Below are 21,553 nucleotides of genomic sequence, written 5' to 3' on the forward strand. Positions count from 1 at the left end.
TTATCATGACCAATGTTGATGCTTAAATTAGTAACTGCAATACTGGAAGAAAATGATGGTGATAGTGAAAGATATTCTCCATGTTCAATCTATAGCTGCTACATGTAAATAACAAAACAAAAGAGAGGGAGTGCTAATGTTGGCATTTTAACATTTTTTAAATTACATTCAATTGTCGCACATAGCTTCGTTTCAAGACAAAAAACGATATGAGTCAAATCAAAATGTTTCCACAATTTATAAAATTAAACTCTCACCATTTCATCGCCTCACCTTTTCTGTTAAAAACAACACACTGTATTGCAATCTAATTTCGAATTGATTACACGTGAACAAAATTTACAATTATGCATGTCAAAGCCAACAAATGATCGGCATCGGGGTTGAAATTATAAGGAAATTTGGACCCGTTGAAGAACCTGAGTTGTATTGATCGCAAAGCTATACATGAATGATGAACATTAAAAATTAATTAATGCACATGAGTTTTCACAAATGTCACATGAGTTTAAAAATTAACTAGTTTTTGTACCTGAGTTTATCTAATGGAGAGAGATTTGGGTAGTACGTTATAGGTCATTGGTTCGATTTTCGGCTAATTGTAAAAAAAAAAAACTAGTTTCGGTATCTGGTGGTGTATACGGGCCGGATTGGGTTGGATTTGACCAAAACCCAAAGAAAATTACTTTTTAGGCCCCTCTATATTACCTTCAGGCCTCCATCTTGACAATTTTGCCCTTGAAACCAATTGGGAATCTGTAATACGAATTTTTATAATTTCGTATCGTCACTACCGAACTAACATGACAGACCGAACTTGCTCGCATTGGTAACACTTGCACAGAAGTAAGGTGTTTTTGGATCCTACGTTACGAAGCAAGGCAATTTCGGTACGCAGTTTCCGAAATATGCTATTCTTGACCTTGCGCAACAAATAAGGCTATATAGGGTTTGTAATTTTGGTACATGTTAAGGTTTGTTGGTTTTAAACTTCTGTAAAAATAATGTTGAAAGAAACTGATTTGTGCTTGAGAATGATTTTTAAAATTTTAAAAGAATCTATTTTGCTTGACTGGTAAAATATAATTACTTTTGAAGTGTGAATGCCTTTGTGTGTCCCACATCAAGAATACATTACTTTGAAGCAGGTACTAGTAATAATAGACACTAGTTTAGGGGGAATGGATTGTTTACAATCACTGGATCATCCGATCCAGTGACATCACAACCATTCAAAAAAATTGAAAAAGAAAAAAGTTGAAGAGATAGATGAAACTTAATGGTTGAGATCACCACCTGAGGGAATCCGGTGGAAAATCCACTGGAGAGAATCCATTCCCCTAGTTTAGGTAACCAACCAGGTACTAGTAGTAACAAACAACGTCTTATTTAGTTTATTGAACCTGTCAACCCGTGTACCCAACCCGATCATGGAAATATGTTTTTTTTGGAAATTTGCTACTCTTATTTAGTTTATTAATTGTTATGATTAAAAATGAATTTTTATTTGAAGTTAAATGAAAGTATTTTATTCAATTTAATTGTTAGAAATGTGTCATAATTGTGTTAAATTGTATTATAGGTATTTTAGAAATTAAAAAAAATGTATTTTATTCTATCAAAAAATTATTTCAAATTTTATGAACAACCGCGAGTCCAACCTAACCCAATCCGTTAATAACCGGGTTGGTTCGGTTCAGATTTTATGGTGAAAGTGCGGGTATGATGATGAACCCAACCCAATGAATATTAAATGAGTTGGGTAACAGATTAGGCCAAATTTGGCCCAATCCAACTCGCGTACACCCCTAATTGTGTTACCTTCTTGAAGCATTTTTTTCAATATTTCAAACAATTCATTAAAACTTTTGTCAGTCCACCCATTTTTTGCCTTCAGATTAAACAATTTTAACACCGTTGACATTTTTTTTCCTTGTCACTGCATAAAGTATGAATTTAATTTATATGCACCGTCAGTGTAAAGTTATTTTACACATGCATCCAATAATATACTGACACATCATGTATGGTATTTAAAAACATATGATGTGTCACATTCATTAAATGATATGACAACGCATTATTGGATGTATGTGTAAAGAATCTTTACATCGACAATGTACAACAATTAAACTCATAAAGTATTATACATATATGCCATCTTAAAATAATATTGTTCAGTATTATGCGGCATGTCTTCATGTTGATCATCCATATCTACTAGGGGTGAGCAACAATAGCCAAACGGACCGAAATCTGACTTAACCGTGTTGAAATCAAGTGCATCGGCGGGGTTTAACGGATGACGGGTTCGACGGATTAAAAAATGTGGTTGTGAGCGGTTGGCTGTGGTCGAAGGCAGTTCTGAAATTTTACGGCAGTCGGTGATCAATTTTGAATGTAATATGTGAGAGAGTATAGTAGAGCTTTGTAGTAGAAGAAACATGTGTTGAAAAATAACTATATAACTGTATAATAAAAGAATTGTGTGTCTATCATTCATTGGTGAGACACAACTGTAAACCATTTAAATAATATTTAGCATTGTTTATGCACCACGTGACAACACTCTTTTTACTTCTTTTTTCTCTAACCAGTAAACACAATACCACTTTTCAGTTTTCACAAAACAACTAACCCAAACTACGCTTCAAAAAAAAAAAAACTAACCCGAACTAGTTGTTTTTACTTTTGGTTCATATTTCTCTCTCAAAACTCAAACTTAGTTTCATCAGTTCACCATAAGAACTCCACCATCTTTTTTCACTTGCATTTTTTTGCTTGGATAAATACGGTGACACCTTACATGGACAAAACAAAGATCTACATAGTAGCGGAAAACTGAACTACCCACCCGTCTAAACCGTCAATTCGTCATACCCGTACTTGACTAAACCGTTAGCTTGGACGGTCGAAAATAGATGTGTTTTTAAGCTCGTCTGTTTTCTTTAGATGGCTGATTTTGAAACCGAACCCGACTGTAACCGACAGGTGAATAACCCTAATATCTACACTAAGATATTCTCTTTGAGACACACTTGACATTACTAATACTTCACCGTGCCATGTCCATTGTGTATTAATTTGACAAACCCTTTCACAAATTAGATAACTCTATATTTCTCCCTTATTAAGTTTTAGTTTCTGATTTGCATAATAAACACATGGACATGGAAAAAGTCGACTACTATTAGGATGACTCTTTTTTTTTCAACAAACTGTAAAATTATTGTCACTCCATTTTTGTACCCAACACTTGATTTTTTTTTCAGCAAACTATTAGTTTATTTTTCTTAATAAGGGGCAAATTAAACATGATTTAATTTATCATTTGTTAAAAAACTTATTGTTTTGCAGCAAAAATTCTTATAAAATTGCAAACATGAAAAAAAAAATTCATTAAAGAAACTTAAATTTTTTACGCTTCAAAATTCAGATTTAATTCATCTTTAAATTTAAGTTTTTGTGAAAAATATTTTTATATAATATTAAAAACACGAATACAAAAATTCCAAAAATACATGTGACTTGAACTAAAATAACAATAATATATGTGAGTTGAATTAAAATAAAAAAAATGTTGGTCGTCAGTATAAGAATTTGTATTAGAACTTAAATTCTTCCGAATGATTAATCAGGCAAGCTCATTAACCATAAATAATTATACCCACTAAAAATTGAACTCCAATTTTTTCAAACTGACTTGGTATATGAAGCACTTGTTGATCACCTAATATATTGGGTTGTCTTATTTACCTATTTTTTTTAGTGTAAAGACTACGCATCGTCAATGTAAATTAATTTTACATCGATAATCAATAAGAATGAAGCATTCTTCCGCACCATATTAAGAAAGTGAGGTTCAGTGGGGTGATGTGACGGAAAATATAGTTCGTATTGGTTGACAGTGTAAAATTATTTTACACTGTCGGTACATATTCTTTTTTCTCTTTGTTTTGTTAAATAACCTAGTGAATATAATTTCACGTAAATAAGTTGTAGTACAAACCCCGATCTATATATAAAATATAATGTTCCTATCAACTTAACCATGCTCACGAAACATATTTGTCTTATTTTTATTTCTTTCTATAAAAAAATATTTTTAACACTAAAAATATTTTAATATTAATTTCCAAGATTTTTTTCTTAATATTAATTTTTTTTTCCGGAAATTTGGAGTATTAATTTTTTTTTGTTTATTTATTTTAAGAGTTTAATTGATATGCACCGACGGTGTAAAATAATTTTACACAATCATCCGATAAACAACCATTATTTTGTCATGTCATATCAAGAAAATGAGGTGAAGTGGGATGATGTGACGAAAAACATGATTGATATTGCTTGACAATGTAAAATTATTTTACACCATCGTCGGTGCATATGAATTAATTTTTTTTTTAATATATCTAAATATTTTTGTTGGCAAGTCGTTAGTTTTATAACAGCGCCGATCTGGCGATACCCACCGGAAATAGATCAACATAATTTTCCTCCGACTCCGACGCATTTTAGTATGGAAGTTTCAAAAGAACCCAATTCAAACCCGGGTCGGATCGACGATTCAGAACTCGAACTCTACACCATTCCAAGCTCTTCCAGTAAGCACTCTCTCTCTCTCTCTCTCTCTCTCTCTAAAACCCTAACTGTTGAAATTTCACTCTAACCGGCGTCGTTTTGACAGAATGGTTCGCATGGGACGAAATCCACGAAACAGAGAAAACATCATTCAAAGAATACTTCGATGGAACTTCAATTTCGAGAACTCCAAAGATATACAAAGAATACAGAGACTTCATCATCAACAAGTATCGTGAAGAACCTTCTAGAAGACTCACGTTCACCGAGGTACGAAAATCACTAGTTGGTGACGTCTCGTTTTTGTATAAGGTTTTCCTTTTTTTGGAGCATTGGGGTTTGATTAACTACGGTGCGCGTTCTGGTGGGGAAGCGGAGAAGGAACACGAGGAGGAAATTTGCAAGGTGAAGATAGAGGAAGGTGCTCCTAATGGGATTCGTGTTGTTGCTACGCCTAATTCTTTGAAACCTATTTCGTTGCCTAAGACTGGTACTGATGGTGGTAGTAATGTTAGTGGGATTGGTATCAAAATGCCGCCACTGGCGTCGTATTCGGATGTTTACGGTGATTTGATTCCACGGAAGGAGTTTAGTTGCGGGAATTGTGGTGATAAATGTGGTTCTGGACACTACAGAAGTACCAAGGTTGAATTTTTCTTTGATTTTATATGTTTTTATGTATTGTGGTATTTCTCTTTTAGTTTTATTGTTCACGATTAGTGTTTAATAGAAGGATTTGGTTGTCAGTTGAAGTTTTCAATCAATGTTTTAAACAACAACCAAAGTGTTTTTATTACTAGGAGGGCTTATATTAGACCGAATGTCGTCACAATGTTATGAATCAATGGATTAGGATATCAATTACAACCTATGGTCCCGATTATAGTTGAATAACTCTGGTCTATAATATAGACCAGATACATCAGTTATTAACCTAAAATGTAATTTTTTATCTTATAATAGGGACCGAAGGGAGTAGAGAATCTGAGGTGGTAATTGGTCACTTGGACTTTGGCTATAGCGATTTAGGTTCGGTATGGGTTTTGGTAAAGAAAAGAGGTTCTGGGTTTAAGTTGTGGTAATGGTTGTAAACGAAACCTTTTAAATCATGTGAACTTAACATGTTGTTTGGTTGGGAAAAATGGAAGGGAGAGGGGATTATTTGAATCTTTCTTGTTTGGTTAAATAATTTGGAGGGAAGGGGAGCGGAATGAAGGATATCAATGTTTAACTCCTTTCCAATTAATAGGATGACTTTTAGGGGATAGAAGATGGATTTAATATATTTTAAATATATTTATTTAGATATCCTTACATAAAATGTAACATGAAAGGTTATAAGAGTGTAACAAAGTAGATTAGTCCTTCCCAAGTTCCCCGCAATTAAATCTTCTCCTCTTTCGAACCAAACAAGAAATAAAAAGTACAATGTTAAGTTGTTTTTTCTTTGGGCTGTCAATTTGAAAACCATTTTCACCCCCTCCTCATTTTGTTTGCAAATAGTAAAATGCCATTGATAGGTTCAGCTGTCCAACTAGTGTTTTTTCTTTTCTTTCTGCTTTTCAGTTTCTTTTTCCACGTCATTAGTTTATCTGATTCTATTTGCAATTTTGGATACCTTTCTGAAATTAACAGTGTTGTTATTTATTCTATTCTTTTCAAAACACAGCAGGGTAATTTCATTATTTGCACGAAATGTTTCAAAAACGGGAATTATGGGGAGAAAAGGTCCATGGAGGATTTCATATTAAATGAGTCAAGTGAAATTAGTGCCAACCACAGTGCTATCTGGACCGAGGGAGAAACTCTTCTTCTATTAGAATCTGTTTTGAAGCATGGGGATGACTGGGAACTTGTTGTTCAAAGTGTTCAAACCAAGACTAAGCTTGAATGTATCTCAAAACTTATTGAGCTGCCATTTGGGGAGCTCATGTTAGGTTCTGCTCGCAGAAATGGTAACAGTTATAGTGTTACTGGAATCATGAACAACGGAAAAGAAGTTCAGTTGTCTTCATCCGATCACCAAGAAACTCCAACAACACAGGAAACTTCAACGATACAGGATCAATCTTCAGACCCTAAAAATGAAAATGAGAAGAATGGAGATGCTGTGGATGAAAGTCCTTCAAAAAGGCAGCGCGTTGCTCCACTTTCAGATTCCAGCAGTTCACTAATGAAGCAGGTAAGAGATAATATTGAATTTCATATCTGGTTGCATTTTCCTTGTTTCTGTGGATTTTATCTATAGTGTGTCATACATAGAATTTGTGCAAGACTTGTACATGTACCTATGTGTTGGCTTTGTTTGTTTACCGCAGCTTTGGTATATGTTGGCCTGGGAAAGGAACATGTGAATATTGATATCATTCTAACCTCGTGCATTGATTAATATCTGCATTGGGTTGATTGCATTCCTTTTTCACTTTTCTAATCTTTGGGAATATAGGGGGTGTGCATGCGAGAACAGTTATTTTATGTTCACCTTGCTACGTATGATCATGAGTTAATGGCGTTTTGAATCAGGTGGGACTGCTCTCTACAGTGGTTGACCCTCATATCACAGCTGCTGCTGCTGATGCTGCTATAACAGCACTTTGTGACGAGAATTTGTTCCCAAGGGATATATTTGATGTTGAAGAGGATAATGCTTCTAGTGCAAGCTCGCTTACCAGTTGTTCAGCGAGGTGATCTATATCTTAAATCTATCAGTTGTTTACTTTGTTTATCTTTCAAATTTTGCTAGATGGTATGTTACTCTCAAATTTGGTCTTCCTTTTATAAAATCCTTGTTATTATCTGTGTCAGAGCCCTCAATGGTGAAGATTTAGAGACGGCGGAGAGGTCCACTCAATCAGGTATTTTTATTTTTATGTGCATGAAGATGATATTCTGATAGTTAAGTCCCTCAAAACTTAACAATTCTTTTTATAGATTCATGAAACAAAAATGCCCGACTCCCTCGTATACAAGTTACTGAAAAACAAAATAATGGTGCATTCCATAAAAAAATTAAAAACTGTGTTGCATGAATCAAATCTTTGAAGAGAACGAACATAAGGGCGATTCTCATTGTGAAAAACATAGTAGAGTCCCACCTCATGTGGTTTGAGTATAGGTGGAGAAGCTTTGTAGAGGTACCAGTAGTAAGTAAATGGTAGACTATGTGAGGACAGTTCAATATTTATTAATTAGCGGTAAAGGCAGATCAAAGAAAATTATGGCCAAACTTTCAAGTGAGATTTGAATTAAATGATCTATCAAGACATGATTTCTCTGTTATCAAAAGCGGCCGGAGCGGCTACTCCCAGACGAGATTAAGCGTCGCGAATGGAGGAAGCAGGTGACGCAGCCTGTTTCACGGGCGATATAACGGATCGGGTCGGATCTGGAGTTGCACATCGTATGGATTTAGGGAAACAGCGGTTTTCTCTGGCCATTTTCTCTTTCTCGCAATTTTCTCTGCCTCTCCCATCTCTCCGTGTAGTCGTCGGAGAAGAAATTAAAGAAGCATAGTGAAGATGAAGAAGAAGGATGAAGATGCATTGCACAGCGAAGGTGGCGGTGGCTACTGAGAGAGAGGAGAAACTAGGGTACAATGAATTTCTCTTGGTAGATAAAGGATGTTTCATAATAGGAACGGGTCTAGTGACCTAACTAGGGTATTAGACGATTGGGCTAGGCCCATATTAATTTAAGTAAATAATGGCATGAACTAATTTCTGATACGTACCAATATGATATTCAGCAATATAACAGTGAAAACAGAACAAAGAAAGTAAATAGAGAGTTTTATTAATACTGAAAACGATGGAACAAGTACAGAAAAAGGGTATTCTCAATCCCTAGTCCTGACAAGAGCTGAGCTCCTAATAGGAAGTTAATACCTCCTATCCATTCTAGAATAATACAATAATCCAAGATAGCCCTTACAATTTCCCCACCTGCTCCTTATATCATGGAAAGGAATAACAGAGTGCTCTCCTCACTCTTAGGCACGTCACCTCAATGTAACTAACTAGCCACTATTACCCATTTTACCCTTTCTTCTAGAATACACTATCCAAGGCTTGGGTCCACTGGTTACATTGTGAATCAGCTGCTGTTGTGGCAATTCTTCAGTAAGCTGGGGCCTATCAATACCTCCTTCTATATTGACCTTGTCGGTCCTCAAGGTCAAATTTCGGGAATTGGCTCCTGATCATAATTTCATCTTCCCAAGTAGCCTCTTCTGCAGATTTTCCTTTCCAATGAGTCAAGACCTGTTTGACTTCTTCATCCTGTTGCTTCACATTTCTAGTTGCCAACACTGTCACAGGTTCATACATCTCCACTGACTCCTCTAGTAAATCTGGTAACTCCTCTTCGTGGTAATTGCCTACTGCCTTTTTTAACAATGAAACGTGGAATACTGGATGAACTCTAGATCCTTCAGGTAATTTCAACTTGTAAGCCACTGCTCCAATCTTTTCTATAATGGGATAGGGTCCATAATACCTGGCTGCCAGTTTTGCATTAATTCTTGTTACCACAGACTGCTGTCTATGGGCTCGAAGCTTGACAAATACCCATTCTCCACATACAAAACTCCTATCAGTTCTTTTCTTGTTAGTCTGAACCCTCATTTTGTCTTGAGCTCTCAACAATTGACTTTTAAGCTGATAGAGACTTGAATTGTGTAGTGGGCCTTGATTATGATCCTAAGCCCAACGTAAGCGTGAGAAAGGAAAGAATGATGAGGTGGCAAGTAATAGTAACTATATAAAGAGTAGCAAGAGAAAAGAATAAGTTAGCCTAGTTTTTCGGTTAGAATTATGGGATCACCATCTTGGTGATTTGGGAAGCTTTTTAGCTTTTGGGACTGATAGCTACTACTATCAGTTTGTTACCTTTTTATTTTCTTATTTCACCATTGCTACACATTGTAATTGTTTCCTTGTTTCATTAATACAATTGCTATTTCCCTTTTCATATCCATTTTCTCTACTTTTGTGATCTGAGCCCTATCATCTCCAGTGCTGAATTGCTAAGACCACTGCCATTAACTCTTTCTCATAGGCAGACTTAGTCAAATTCCTAACACCAAGAGCCTTACTAAAATAAGCTATGGGCCTCTTGTCTTGCATCAATATGGCCCCTATACCACCTCCTGAAGCGTCACATTCAATCATAAAACTCTTAGAAAAATCAGGCAGAGCCAAAACAGGAGCTGTTGTAAGCTTCTTCTTCAACTCATCAAAAGAATGTTGAGCTTCCATTCCCCATTTAAAATTATCTTTCTTGGTAAGCTCAGTTAGAGTTCTAGCAATTTTCCCATAATCTTTTATAAACTTCCTGTAATAACCTGTTAATCCTAAAAAACCCCTCACACCTTTCACATTTTTAGGTTGTGGTCACTGTGTCACACTAACAACCTTCACAGGATCTACAGCTACTCCATTACCATTAACAGTTTTTTGAGCAAAATAGCAATTTTTTTCTATTAGCTACTAAACTGTGAGCAGACAACAAGTTCAAAACCTCCTTCAAATGCATCAAATGAGTTTCCCAATCTCTACTATAAATGAGTATATCATAAAAAAAAAAACCAACACATGTTTTCTTAACAAGGGACGAAAAATATCATTCATTAGACTTTGGATTGTAGAGGGGGCATTCGTGAATCCGAAAGGCATCACTAAGAACTCATAGTGTCCCTCGTGTGTCCTAAATGCAGTCTTATGAATGTCAGAATCTCTCACCCTAACTTGGTGGTAACCGGATTTCAAATCTAATTTTGAAAAAAAAGGGCTCCATGTAATTCATCCAATAATTCCTCAATAACAGGGATAGAGAATTTATCAGGGATGGTTACCTTATTAAGGGCTGTGTAATCAATACACATCCGCCACGTATTGTCCTTCTTCTTGACTAGAATCACCGGACTAGAGAAAGAGCTCATGCTGTGGCGTATCACTCCTGTGGAAAGCATTTCTTTGATCTGCTTCTCAATTTCGTCCTTGTGGTGGTGAGGGTAACGATAAGGCCTCACGTTAATTGCTCCTTGCCCTTCAACGAGATTAATCACATGTTCTTTGTTACGTTTTGGAGGTAACCCTGAAGGTGATTGGAATACTTGTTCGTATCTGCTCAATAGAGAGTGGATTCTCTCAATTTGTTTTTCCTCATGTTCCTCAAGTTTGCCAATCATCACCTTTGAATTCACCTTTTTTCCTTTTCTTCTTTCTCTCTCTTTTCAAATCAAGGGTTGAAAATAAAATTTACACTCATGTTAATGGAGAGAATCCTCTCTCCTGCTCAATAATAGGTGTTCCAACTCTTTTTGTTGTTCTCCAGACAATTCAACATTATTAACACTATTGGGCCCTGTTTTCTCCAGCCCCCATAGCACATTCTGTATAGTGGGCTTGGGCTTACTCAAAATGCTTTGTAAAGCAACTCCTGACTTCCTGCACCCCCCTTCTCCTCTAAGAGTCACCCATTTTTTATTCATCCAGAAACTAATAGTTTGTTGCTTCCAATTAGTAATGGTATCCCCCAAGGTTTTAAGCCACTCCATTCCTAAAACCACATCAATACCTCCTAACTCAAATAGATACATCATACATATCTGGCCTTAACTTATAATCTACTTATAATCTTCAATGCACACTTCCATTTCTTTACATACCCCCTGTGTTAGGACTTGACACCCATCCCCTAATTTGACTTTCATTTGGGATGTGGGCTCAATGGGCCAGTCCATTTGGTGTACCAATTTTTGAGCAATAAAGTTATATGTTGCACCACTATCCACCAATATCAACACCTCTACCCCTTGTATACCTTGTATGGTTCCTTGGAATTTCACAGTTTGGGGAGTCTCATACTCAATGTTATGCAAATTGAGCACACTCATCTCTCCCTTTTCTTCTTCATCACTCTCCTCTACCTCCACAGCCAACAAATTTGCCTCGTCTTCCTCTTCTCCTTCATCATCTACTACCAAAATTCTAAGTTGTCTATCAGGACATTTGTGCATTGGGTGGACAGTTGTCTATCAGGACATCTTGTTTCCTCTCCATCAATTCATTGTAAGATAAGTGTGTGAACCCCCTATCACGTGGCCCACTTCTTTTCCTATCTCCTTGGGCCTGATTTTCAGTCTTTGACCCACTAATTCCACTCTTTGACCTCCATTCAGCCCATTATCTCTGCCCTTAACTAATACCCAATCAGATCCTCCCTTACCTCCTCCCTGATGTCTATTCCGAACTGGCCCATATCCAGATCTAGGCCCACCGTTCAAGTTTGACCCATTACTTCCTTTCACTTCTCTCTCCACAGCTCGAGTAACTTGCAGAAGCTTTGTTCTACTCATTTCTCCCATGGCTGCCAAACTCCTCACCTTCCCTCTAATCTCAGTTTTTAACCCATCAAGAAAATACCCACAAAATTGCTTTTCTGGGAGTTTTGGGATCTGGGCTATCAAATATTCGAACTCAGTGATGTACTCTTCAGCAGTACCTTCTTGCTTCAACTCCGTTAACTGTTCGTATACATCCCCTTCACCGTGCCCGCCGTATCTCTCCATCAATGCTTCCCAAGTCAATGTTTCATCATCCTCAATTAACGAATTGAAGAAATGAATTGTTGAACCTTCCATACATATCTGGGCCAAACTCACCTTCACTTCCAGTGACATTCCTTGGATGCGAAAATACATTTCAGCTCGCGATATCCAACCCAGCTGGGTCTTCTCCGTCAAACGAAGGGAGCTCCACCTTCTTGACAGATTGACGGAATTCCGTCATTGCATCCACTTGCGAACCATCGGAACTCGCTCCGATCTTCTTCTCCAATGCAGCTGGTGGTGTTGTTCTCACAACAACGCTAGCGCTACCTTCATCCATCACCACCGATTTACCCATACACTTTTCCAACATCGTGACGAGACTCGTGTGATTCTCCTTCACCGTATTCTGAACGTCCGTCAGGTCGGACCAAATTGATAAGTACCTATATGATATTCAGCAATATAACAGTAAAAACAGAACAAAGAAAGTAAATAGAGTTTTATTAATACTGAAAACGATGGAACAAGTACAGAAAAAGGGTATTCTCAATACCTAGTCCTGACAAGAGTTGAGCTCCTAATAGGAAGTTAATACCTCCTACCCATTCTAGAATAATACAATAATCCAAGATATCCCTTACAATTTCCCCACCTGCTCCTTATATCATGGAAAGGAATAACAGAGTGCTCTCCTCACTCTTAGGCACGTCACCTCAATGTAACTAACTAGCCACTATTACCCATTTTACCCTTTTTTCTAGAATACACTATCTAAGGCTTGGGTCCACTGGTTACATTGTGAATCAGCTGCTGTTGTGGCAATTCTTCAGTAAGCTGGGGCCTATCAATTTCAAACACCAAAAATAAAAATTTATCTTTAATTTTTCATTTCTATTTATACAAAAGATATTTTTTCATACTTTTTTGGTCCTTAATTAATAATATATTTTTTAGTATTTTTGTCTGCGTCGTTAAAATAGCGCTCACTGACTCACTCCGCTGCCCGCTCCATTTTTTGGGCACGCCGCACCGCTTTCCGAGATTGATAACATAGCATGATTTATGATAGGACATTATGGCATTGTTTGCATCATGTCCCCTGCCTCACCTTGTGGGAAAAAGGTTTTAGTCATTATATGCTTGCCGATGATTTTTTTCATAACATTTTCATATTACTCTTCTCAATACTATAATAGAAGATTTATCATCACTACTAACTAAAATGAGGTTTAAGTAAGTTGACATTATATATAGGAAACAATCTTATGGAGATCAAACGTTACCCAATGAGGATTTCATTTTCCTTGTTAGTAGAAACTAGAAAGTTTGGGTTTGTACCTTATAATGATGCTATTCAAATGCAACCAAAGAAACTGTTGTATGTGTATGGGATTTTGAGGCAAGGGTTCCTTTAAATAAACTAGAAACCTTAAGGATGAAGTGGAAAACTATTGGGAAGGGGAGATAGAGAAGGGACCAAGTTAAAATAATAAAACCCTGAAGACATGAAAAGGGTAGAGAATGAACACACAAAGAATTCAAAGGCTAAATGTGATAATGATTTGTAATAACTATACTTGTGCATCACATGTTTATATATATATATTTGTTCAGAAACATTGGCTATGATTTTTATGAACTATGTTGTTGCTTGCGACCTCTAATCTTATCTTACTCTGCAGAAGTAGACGCGGGATCCCCAAAAGACGACATACCATTGACACTGCGTGTAAGAGCTGCCATTGGAACCGCTCTTGGAGCTACTGCTGCTCGAGCAAAGTTGTTGGCGGACCAAGAAGACAGAGAGATTGAACATTTAGTAGCAACTATAATTGAAGCTCAGGTAGCTAGCTCATTAATTTTTTATCCGCAATTTCTGTCTATTAGAATTTTTCTGATTCAGATATTCATCTTAGCACTCAGGGATTAATCAATTTTTCTTTGCTGATTTGTTAATTAGATGGAGAAGTTGCAACAAAAGGTTAAACATTTTGATGAACTTGAGCTTTTGATGAAAAAGGAACATGCTGAATTGGAAGACCTTAAAGATTCGATCTTGACTGAACGGATTGATGTGTTGCGGAGGACATTTAAGTCTGGTATCGCTAAATGGAAGGATTATCCTTGCGTTAAATCTTAGAGCCAATTTTGTATGTATCTCAGCATCTGTTGTATAGTTTTGGTGCCGTTGCCTATGATTGTACTATCGTTTTACACCAGAGCACAGATAAGTACTGTAAAATTTGCACTATCATTGAACACTGTTAAATGTTCAACAGCCAAGAGCAAACTACTTTTAAGTTTTTATTTGGACAAATTGGATTATTTTTTATTATATAAATCCCCTATTTTCTAAAATATAGAGTGTCCTAAATTTAGAACTTATAACCTATTAAGTTTGTATGACAAAAAAACTTGGCCGGTAACCTTTGTCCTGTCTCGAGCTTATAGTTTATTTTTATTAACTTGTAATTTATTTTAATAAGCTAATTTCAATTAGCTTATAACTTTTCTCTCAATTTTGCCCGTCATCTTACATAAAAAAATACAATATAAATTCAATCAACCAATTTATTCATCGATAAACTATCTTATTTGTAATAAGCTCATTCATAAAACGACAAAATATAAGAGAGATTGAAAATAGTGGTGCACTTTCGAGAATGAAATCACAACACATACGTAATAATACAATGAGAGGAGGTGATACTAGATAGACAAATTTTACTTAAACAACAATATTGTATAAATACTATGTATATTGATAAGTGGTATGTATATTTATACATGGTCGAAATATAGTGTTGCTTTTGATCGGGAAATAGCATTACTCCAAGCTTCAAAAGTCACATACATATATAGTAAAATACTATGTAAAACCATTGTTCCAAATTAAAAAAGTGAAGCTGGTGAAAACCCAAATTCACTACTCAGCACCGTCCTTCTCAATTCAATAAGCCTCCTGATCCCCCTGTTACCCACACAATAATTTTTAATCACATCAATTTGCATTAGAAATATAATAAACATGTTCTAATTAATCTCAACTTGATAAAATGAAAATCTTAGTTGAATATAATTAATGAACTCACTTTCTTAGGAAGGATAAAATCAACGAACTTTTTCTTGCTCTTGCTTCCACTGGGTGATAATTTTTTGTTCTGTTGCTGTTGCTGTTTCTCAGGAGGAGGAGGACGGTGGGGGACCCGGTGGTGCTCCTTCTCCGTCACATATTTCCTTATATGATCTCTCACAAACCTCTCATACAAGTAAGCAGCTCCTTTAAACTGTGGCAACACCAACCATGCTGCTACCAATAGCTTCACATCATACCAAATTGGTATCCTACAAATTTCCAATTCATATTTCAATTACATATTATTCCTACTATATACTATTACTAGGTAACAATAATTGTATAAAACAATGTTTTAAAAATCGGATCAGATTGTCCAGTTCAACCAGTCAGATTAGGAACCAGACCTGACACCGGTCCAGACAACGATACAAAATTAGGGTCTTCATTCATTCCAAAGAAAATTAAAAATAGAGTTAAAATTCTAACCACTCTAAAGCAGGTTGAGCAAGCATTTCCCCAAGGGTGAGAAAGGAATAGATTATCCAATAAGCTAGCCACTGTTCATCATCCAGCTTGGATGGACTTTCTATAGCTACCACCGATGCATACCTATAATTTTAATCATAATAATAAAACAACATAAATTAATTAATTACTTCTGTTTCATATATATGTATCTTGGAGATGTAAGGTAGCAGTGTTGAAACTTACAAAGGGTACAATAACGTCAAAACCGGCCTGCAAATAAATTACACATAGAAAAACAATCAATATAATATAGACAAAATTGAATTAATATATAGTATAGTATATATAGTAACGTAAATTTTGAAGATAGAAAAGGTTGCATGGTTGTAAAGTGCATACATACCCAGCAAGAGAATGAAGCTGGGTGATCAAAGTCCACAACTTAGTCATTTGTGTGTGTCTCAATTAGTATTTGATTTGATTATAGCAAGAAGATTTAATTGAAGATGAAGAAGAAAACAAAGAAAACGGTTAGGTTGAGATTATACAACATAGGATAGGACGGTACCTTGTTAATTTTGTAATATAATAATAATGTTTGTTAATTTGAGGGACACGTGGGAAGAGAGGAGTTGGTATCGGATTCTGCCTTGGACGTGTAATGTTTATTTTAGCACCGTCCAAGTTGATAATTTTAAGTCATCTTATCTTAGTTTGTTTAATGATTAAGGTCAATTTTTATCATAGATAGGTTGGTTCTTTGCTTCCCTCCTTAAAGCACAAGCCACGTATGAACACTGTTTAACAATACACAAGTATGTTGTTGACACGTGGTGATTTGTGTTTTCTCAATCCCAAACTACTGATGATGATGATGATGATGATGATGATGATGATGATTGATAGTAGTAGTACATAGGTACATACTACATCAACTTGGAAATTAGTAGCCCCTTTATTGGAGTTAAAAATGGGATTTGTTTGGGTTGCATTGCATACCATAATTGGTGGCGGTTGGAGTAAATTGTATTGAATGGTCCATACATACTCCATATTTTAAGTTTGGTTTTTGGGAGTAAACTTATTTCATATCATCGGTTGATATTAGGGATCACAATAGGTAGGGTATGGGTAGGGTATTATAGTACCCATTCCCATACTCGCACTTTAAAAAAAAAAGGTCATGCTAAACAGTGCTCCCGGGGCACTTGTTAAGTATACCTAAAAAAGAAATAAAAAATAAAATTTATATTGAAAAAACAACTTTTTGTACTTTTGAAGCATTGAATGCACGCATTTCGAGGCAGAATTTCTATTTTAACATGCTTAACCAGTGCCCACCAGTGCCCCGGGGCACTGTTTAGCATTTTCCTAAAAAAAATACTCGTACTCATTCCCATACTCGCGTGAATAATAACCTTTATACCCCTTTCCATATGTTATGAGTACTTAAGTATCGATACCCGTACCCGTTACCCGCATTTTTGCTAAAAATAAATCGATCAATTATGAAATATCATATCAATTTAATATAATTAATTTTTGCGGGTAATTACCCATACCCATGCCCGTACTCAAAATGCGGGTTTTTATCCTACCCGTTATGAATAATTTTTGCGGGTACGTACTCGCTGGGTATGAGTCAAATTGTCTTCCCTAGGTGATATGATAGCGTCAATAATACAATTTAGTTCTGTAAAAAAATTAAAATTAAAATTTAGTATCAATTCTAAGTTCTAACATTTGAGGATCAATCATATACAACATAACCGTCATAGCTAGTTATATATGGTTCACGAACAAACAACTATTTAAACACTTCTTACAATTGATTAATGTACACTTTAAGACACAAATTTCCATCACTATGTTGATAAATTTGGTGACTAAATAACTTAGAGATTCATTTAAAGACCAATTTATGTAAGTTGAAAAATCATGCTGCGACTGAAAATATGAAAGTGGTTATGGCAAAATCCATGACCTTACTCATCATATTTTAAGCTGTTTTGGGGGTAGTTTTTGACAAAAAATCCAAATTGGGTCAGTATTTACTATCTGACTGTGTACTAATCTAAAGTTGCCACTTCATCCAAGACAATTTTTTTTAATAAAAAATACAGATATAAATAAGTTAAATCATTTTTAACTTCGAACTTGAACTCATGACTTCTAACTCTTTTAACCTTTCAGTTCAAATTATTTGAACTACTCACTCTATACATGTTTCTATTTTAACCCTTATAATTTGGATTTTTGTTTTGGTTTTTTATTGTAACTTTCAAACAATACTGAAGGATAATTTCAAACATTTAAAGGCCTGGGAGCAATGCAGGGACCAGAAGAACAATTTTCTTTGGTATTTTGTATTTTTGTCTTTGAATTGTATCCCCTGACTGGTAGCTAAGAAGTATAGCTCTGGACTTTTACTATGCCTAACTTCATCACTATGTTTTTCTACTTTTTTCCTTCAAAAATTTCTCACGTTACTATTACTTTATATTTTGTATTTGAATATTATTATAGTGAATAGAGAGAAAAAAAAAGTATTTTCACTGTTTCTATACAAATCTTTAAACATAAGAAAGAAAAAGGTGGTGCACTTATTTAAAATTTAAAATAATAATTTATTTTGTTATGTCCTTCCCCCTCTCTTCTATCCAGAAAAATAATAAAAAATATAAAAAATGTTGACACAGTATATAATTATATATCCAAATATGTCAACCCAATATGGGGGGTAGTTCACCCATATATGATATGACATATGAGGTAGGAGTACACCAATTTCTTTACTTTACGATCTATATTAATTGGTTGACAGTTTTTATTTATTTATTTATTTGGGATTAGAAATTATTATTGTGTGAAAAATATATTTTTTTTATTATTATTTAAGTTAATTTATTTCTCTCACAAATCACGATGATATAGCTTGACGTGGAAGAAAATGTAAAAAACACCTTTGATTTTGTCTCCATTTCCAAACCACTATCACTATTCTAAAGGAAATTAACATTATATCAGCACACACCATTATTTATGGCCAAAATTTCTAAACTAGAAATATGTCTAGAATCACACACAATAAACACCTCATACATTTTTCTATTTTTACGTGCAAGTTAACGATCTATGTCTCATTACTATGTATGTTTTTATTATTATGAACACAAAATCTCCTCCTCTTTTTTTCCCATCTTAATTAAGCTACTCTTACCTAAATAATTATTCAATAGTTGTTACACCTACAAATTATACACACACTTCATTAAAGGAAAAAAAAACAACATGACATAGATTTATATGTAACATTACTTTTTTTTTCACTTTTCACTTTTTATATTTTTTGTATTGTACTATAGGCTTATAAAATTTCATTGTGTGATTTGAGTTTTTCTTAATTTCAATGGCTACAATCAACAAAATTGGCTTACAAGGGAAATGGAATCTGAGCAATGGAAAGAAGGAAAATGTGATGAACAATGGAAAGGTTTTGGGGGTGGATTTTAATTATTCTCATTATCACAATAAAAGAAGATTTTCATTGGTGATTAAAAGTTGTAATCATGGTAGTACTTATAAGAAAGTGGATACAATTAATGGAACAAAGGTGAATGGTTTACAAGTGGTAGAAGCTCCAAAAAAATTGTCAACAGATGTTGCTCTTGTTACAAATGGAAAATTTGTTGAAGGAAGGTTTGTTTTTAGACAGATTTTTGTTATTAGGTCCTATGAAATTGGTCCAGATAGAACTGCCACCATGGAGACACTCATGAATTTTCTTCAGGTTAGTTAGCTTCACAATTTTTCGCCGCTTTAAGGTTATTTACACACATGTATATATACTAAGAAAACTAATCAATTTTGTTACTTTTGATGAAAAATCATTATTATTTAGGAAACTGCTCTAAATCATGTTACCAGCTCTGGGATAGGAGGAGATGGATTTGGAGCTACGCGCGAGATGAGCCTTAGGAAACTCATTTGGGTCGTTACTCGTATTCAGGTTCAAGTGCAAAGATATAGCAAATGGTAAATACATGCATGAGAAGCTTCTATACATTGCCTTGCATAATCATACACACTATGCTTGTGAGTTGAAATACAGAATCATAAATGTGACAGGGGAGAAGAAATTGAAATCGATACTTGGGTGGATGCAGCGGGGAAGAATGGAATGCGAAGAGATTGGATAATTAGAGATCGTTGTACGAAAGAGATCATAACTAAAGCAACAAGGTGAAATACTATTTCATTTTTCTTATGCATACACAAAATATGTTATGATTTAGAATTCGAAATAATATGTTAAAAGAAAACATTGTCTATTGATGCAGCACATGGGTGATAATGAATAGAGAAACCAGAAGATTATCAAAGATACCTGAAGAAGTTAGAAGAGAGCTTTCTCCTTTTTACATTCATAGGATTGCTGTAGCTAGCGAAGAAAGAGATTGCGAAAAGATTGACAAACTTACTGATGACACTGCTGAGACAACACAATCTGGTTTGGCTGTAAGTTTTATGATACTTGTTTTCAGTTCATTTTTTAACTCATTCCACATCGGAAGAGGCTAGATTCCTAGAACATGGAGAACTAAGGTTCGGACTTCGAATCCTGGTTGGGAGAGGGGCCTGTATTTAGTGTTCGACACACCTTGATTATGATTACTTGAAGTGGAAGGAACCTATGGGGAAAGAAAAAAAAGAACAAAACAAGACATAAGAAAAGTAACTTAGTTTAATTCCATGAAAAATAAAACTGATCCGAGGTGGACCAAGATCGACAGCCGGAGTTTATGAATGGTGGCTGAGCTCCTGACACATGGTATTGTACCTGCAAACACTCTAACGTTCAACTCAATTTTTGAGTGAGGTGGATGAGAGATTTAACATAATTGAATGTAATCATGTATATATTTCTCTTGGTACATGTGTCCTTTTATAAGTAGGGTTTTAGGAGAATTGGGTGAAAACCTGTTGAGGCCGTTGATAGATTCTCGGTGTGGTTCGTGTATCAGCGTATCATGCTACGCTGTGCCGCTGTGGTGTACTGGCAGTGCAGTTTCCTAACGCACGCCTCAGTAGAAGAGTCCATTATAAGGATTTGACCTAGCCGAGTCCGAAACAAAACGAACGAGGGAAAAATAAAACTAGTCCTTTTATTCTATTCTCTGCATGTAATTCCAAACACTGCCTTAAATAATTGTGCTGAAAATATTTTTTTTATGTATGCAATACAGCCAAGGTGGAATGACATGGATGTTAACCAGCATGTGAACAATGTGAAATACATTGGATGGATTTTAGAGGTATGTATCAAATGATGACATAACAATGCTCTATATAACATAGAATTATTAGTGATGATTAATTTTTCTAGTAAAAAGTACTAATGTTGATTTATGCATGTTAATTTGTTTGTTGCAGAGTGTGCCAATAAAAGTACTAGAAGATTATAACATGACAAGCATGACATTAGAGTTTAGGCGTGAATGTACACAATCAAATATGTTGGAATCCATGACATGTCCAACAGAAAGAGTGATAGGTGAATCTGATAATAATTCAGTCAATAGAAAACCTGATCTTCAATACACACACCTTCTTCGTCTACAAGACGATAAAAGAGACGTTGTTCGAGCTAGATCTGAATGGAAGTTAAAGCAAAGTCAACAATGATAAATACCTTCTGAGTTACAGTTAAGGTCAAATTATTTTGAAGAATCTAAGTTAATCTTGACCAAATCTATCATTAATTAGACTTTATTTACATCTCGACCGAACTCCAGGTGTTATCAGAGTCTCATTCTTTGGTGAACTTAAGACCAAGAAAAAAATACAATATACCTTATTATGTTTCATGTTTT

At 35.1% G+C, this 21,553-nt stretch overlaps 3 protein-coding genes across 4 annotated transcripts; 2 read left to right on the top strand and 1 right to left on the bottom strand.

Moving 5' to 3' along the window:
• The first annotated feature begins 4,401 nt into the window (after positions 1-4,401).
• LOC123918011 (SWI/SNF complex subunit SWI3A) lies at positions 4,402-14,468 on the top strand. Of its 2 annotated transcripts, none has more exons than XM_045969938.1 (7): positions 4,402-4,604; positions 4,688-5,226; positions 6,251-6,763; positions 7,105-7,265; positions 7,387-7,436; positions 13,816-13,976; positions 14,094-14,468. In XM_045969938.1, the coding sequence occupies exons 1-7, from the start codon at positions 4,520-4,522 to the stop codon at positions 14,271-14,273; spliced, it is 1,689 nt and encodes a 562-aa protein (XP_045825894.1). In that variant the 5' UTR covers positions 4,402-4,519; the 3' UTR covers positions 14,274-14,468. The 2 variants fall into 2 exon arrangements, with proteins under 2 accessions (XP_045825894.1, XP_045825895.1); XM_045969939.1 differs by having other exon boundaries at positions 4,442-4,604; positions 6,254-6,763.
• A 406-nt stretch (positions 14,469-14,874) lies between these two features.
• On the bottom strand, positions 14,875-16,342 carry LOC123918012 (HVA22-like protein e). Its single transcript, XM_045969940.1, has 5 exons — positions 16,084-16,342; positions 15,924-15,950; positions 15,699-15,821; positions 15,226-15,478; positions 14,875-15,104 (listed from the first exon to the last, which is right to left on the bottom strand). Exons 1-5 carry the CDS (start codon positions 16,128-16,130, stop codon positions 15,084-15,086), a joined length of 471 nt encoding a protein of 156 aa, XP_045825896.1. The 5' UTR covers positions 16,131-16,342; the 3' UTR covers positions 14,875-15,083.
• Positions 16,343-18,750: 2,408 nt separating this feature from the next.
• On the top strand, positions 18,751-21,547 carry LOC123918013 (palmitoyl-acyl carrier protein thioesterase, chloroplastic-like). The gene is made up of 6 exons (XM_045969941.1): positions 18,751-19,470; positions 19,582-19,715; positions 19,809-19,922; positions 20,021-20,198; positions 20,927-20,995; positions 21,114-21,547. Exons 1-6 carry the CDS (start codon positions 19,090-19,092, stop codon positions 21,363-21,365), a joined length of 1,128 nt encoding a protein of 375 aa, XP_045825897.1. The 5' UTR covers positions 18,751-19,089; the 3' UTR covers positions 21,366-21,547.
• The last annotated feature ends 6 nt before the right edge of the window (positions 21,548-21,553 follow it).

The sequence above is a fragment of the Trifolium pratense genome, linkage group LG3, assembly GCF_020283565.1.
Source record: "Trifolium pratense cultivar HEN17-A07 linkage group LG3, ARS_RC_1.1, whole genome shotgun sequence".
Classification (NCBI taxonomy): Eukaryota; Viridiplantae; Streptophyta; class Magnoliopsida; order Fabales; family Fabaceae; genus Trifolium; species Trifolium pratense.

What these genes read in the sequence shown, in the direction of transcription:
- LOC123918011 (XM_045969938.1), top strand. Translation starts at nt 4,520, where the DNA reads ATGGAAGTTTCAAAAGAACCCAATTCAAACCCGGGTCGGATCGACGAT. An exon ending in GCAGTTCACTAATGAAGCAG is followed by an intron (nt 6,764 to 7,104) that starts GTAAGAGATAAT and finishes GTTTTGAATCAG; the next exon opens with GTGGGACTGCTCTCTACAGT. An exon ending in CTTACCAGTTGTTCAGCGAG is followed by an intron (nt 7,266 to 7,386) that starts GTGATCTATATC and finishes TATCTGTGTCAG; the next exon opens with AGCCCTCAATGGTGAAGATT.
- LOC123918012 (XM_045969940.1), bottom strand. Translation starts at nt 16,130, where the DNA reads ATGACTAAGTTGTGGACTTTGATCACCCAGCTTCATTCTCTTGCTGG. An exon ending in GCTCAACCTGCTTTAGAGTG is followed by an intron (nt 15,479 to 15,698) that starts GTTAGAATTTTA and finishes GGAAATTTGTAG; the next exon opens with GATACCAATTTGGTATGATG. An exon ending in ATTTTATCCTTCCTAAGAAA is followed by an intron (nt 15,105 to 15,225) that starts GTGAGTTCATTA and finishes TGTGGGTAACAG; the next exon opens with GGGGATCAGGAGGCTTATTG.
- LOC123918013 (XM_045969941.1), top strand. Translation starts at nt 19,090, where the DNA reads ATGGCTACAATCAACAAAATTGGCTTACAAGGGAAATGGAATCTGAGC. An exon ending in GTGCAAAGATATAGCAAATG is followed by an intron (nt 19,716 to 19,808) that starts GTAAATACATGC and finishes TAAATGTGACAG; the next exon opens with GGGAGAAGAAATTGAAATCG. An exon ending in ACATTGGATGGATTTTAGAG is followed by an intron (nt 20,996 to 21,113) that starts GTATGTATCAAA and finishes TGTTTGTTGCAG; the next exon opens with AGTGTGCCAATAAAAGTACT.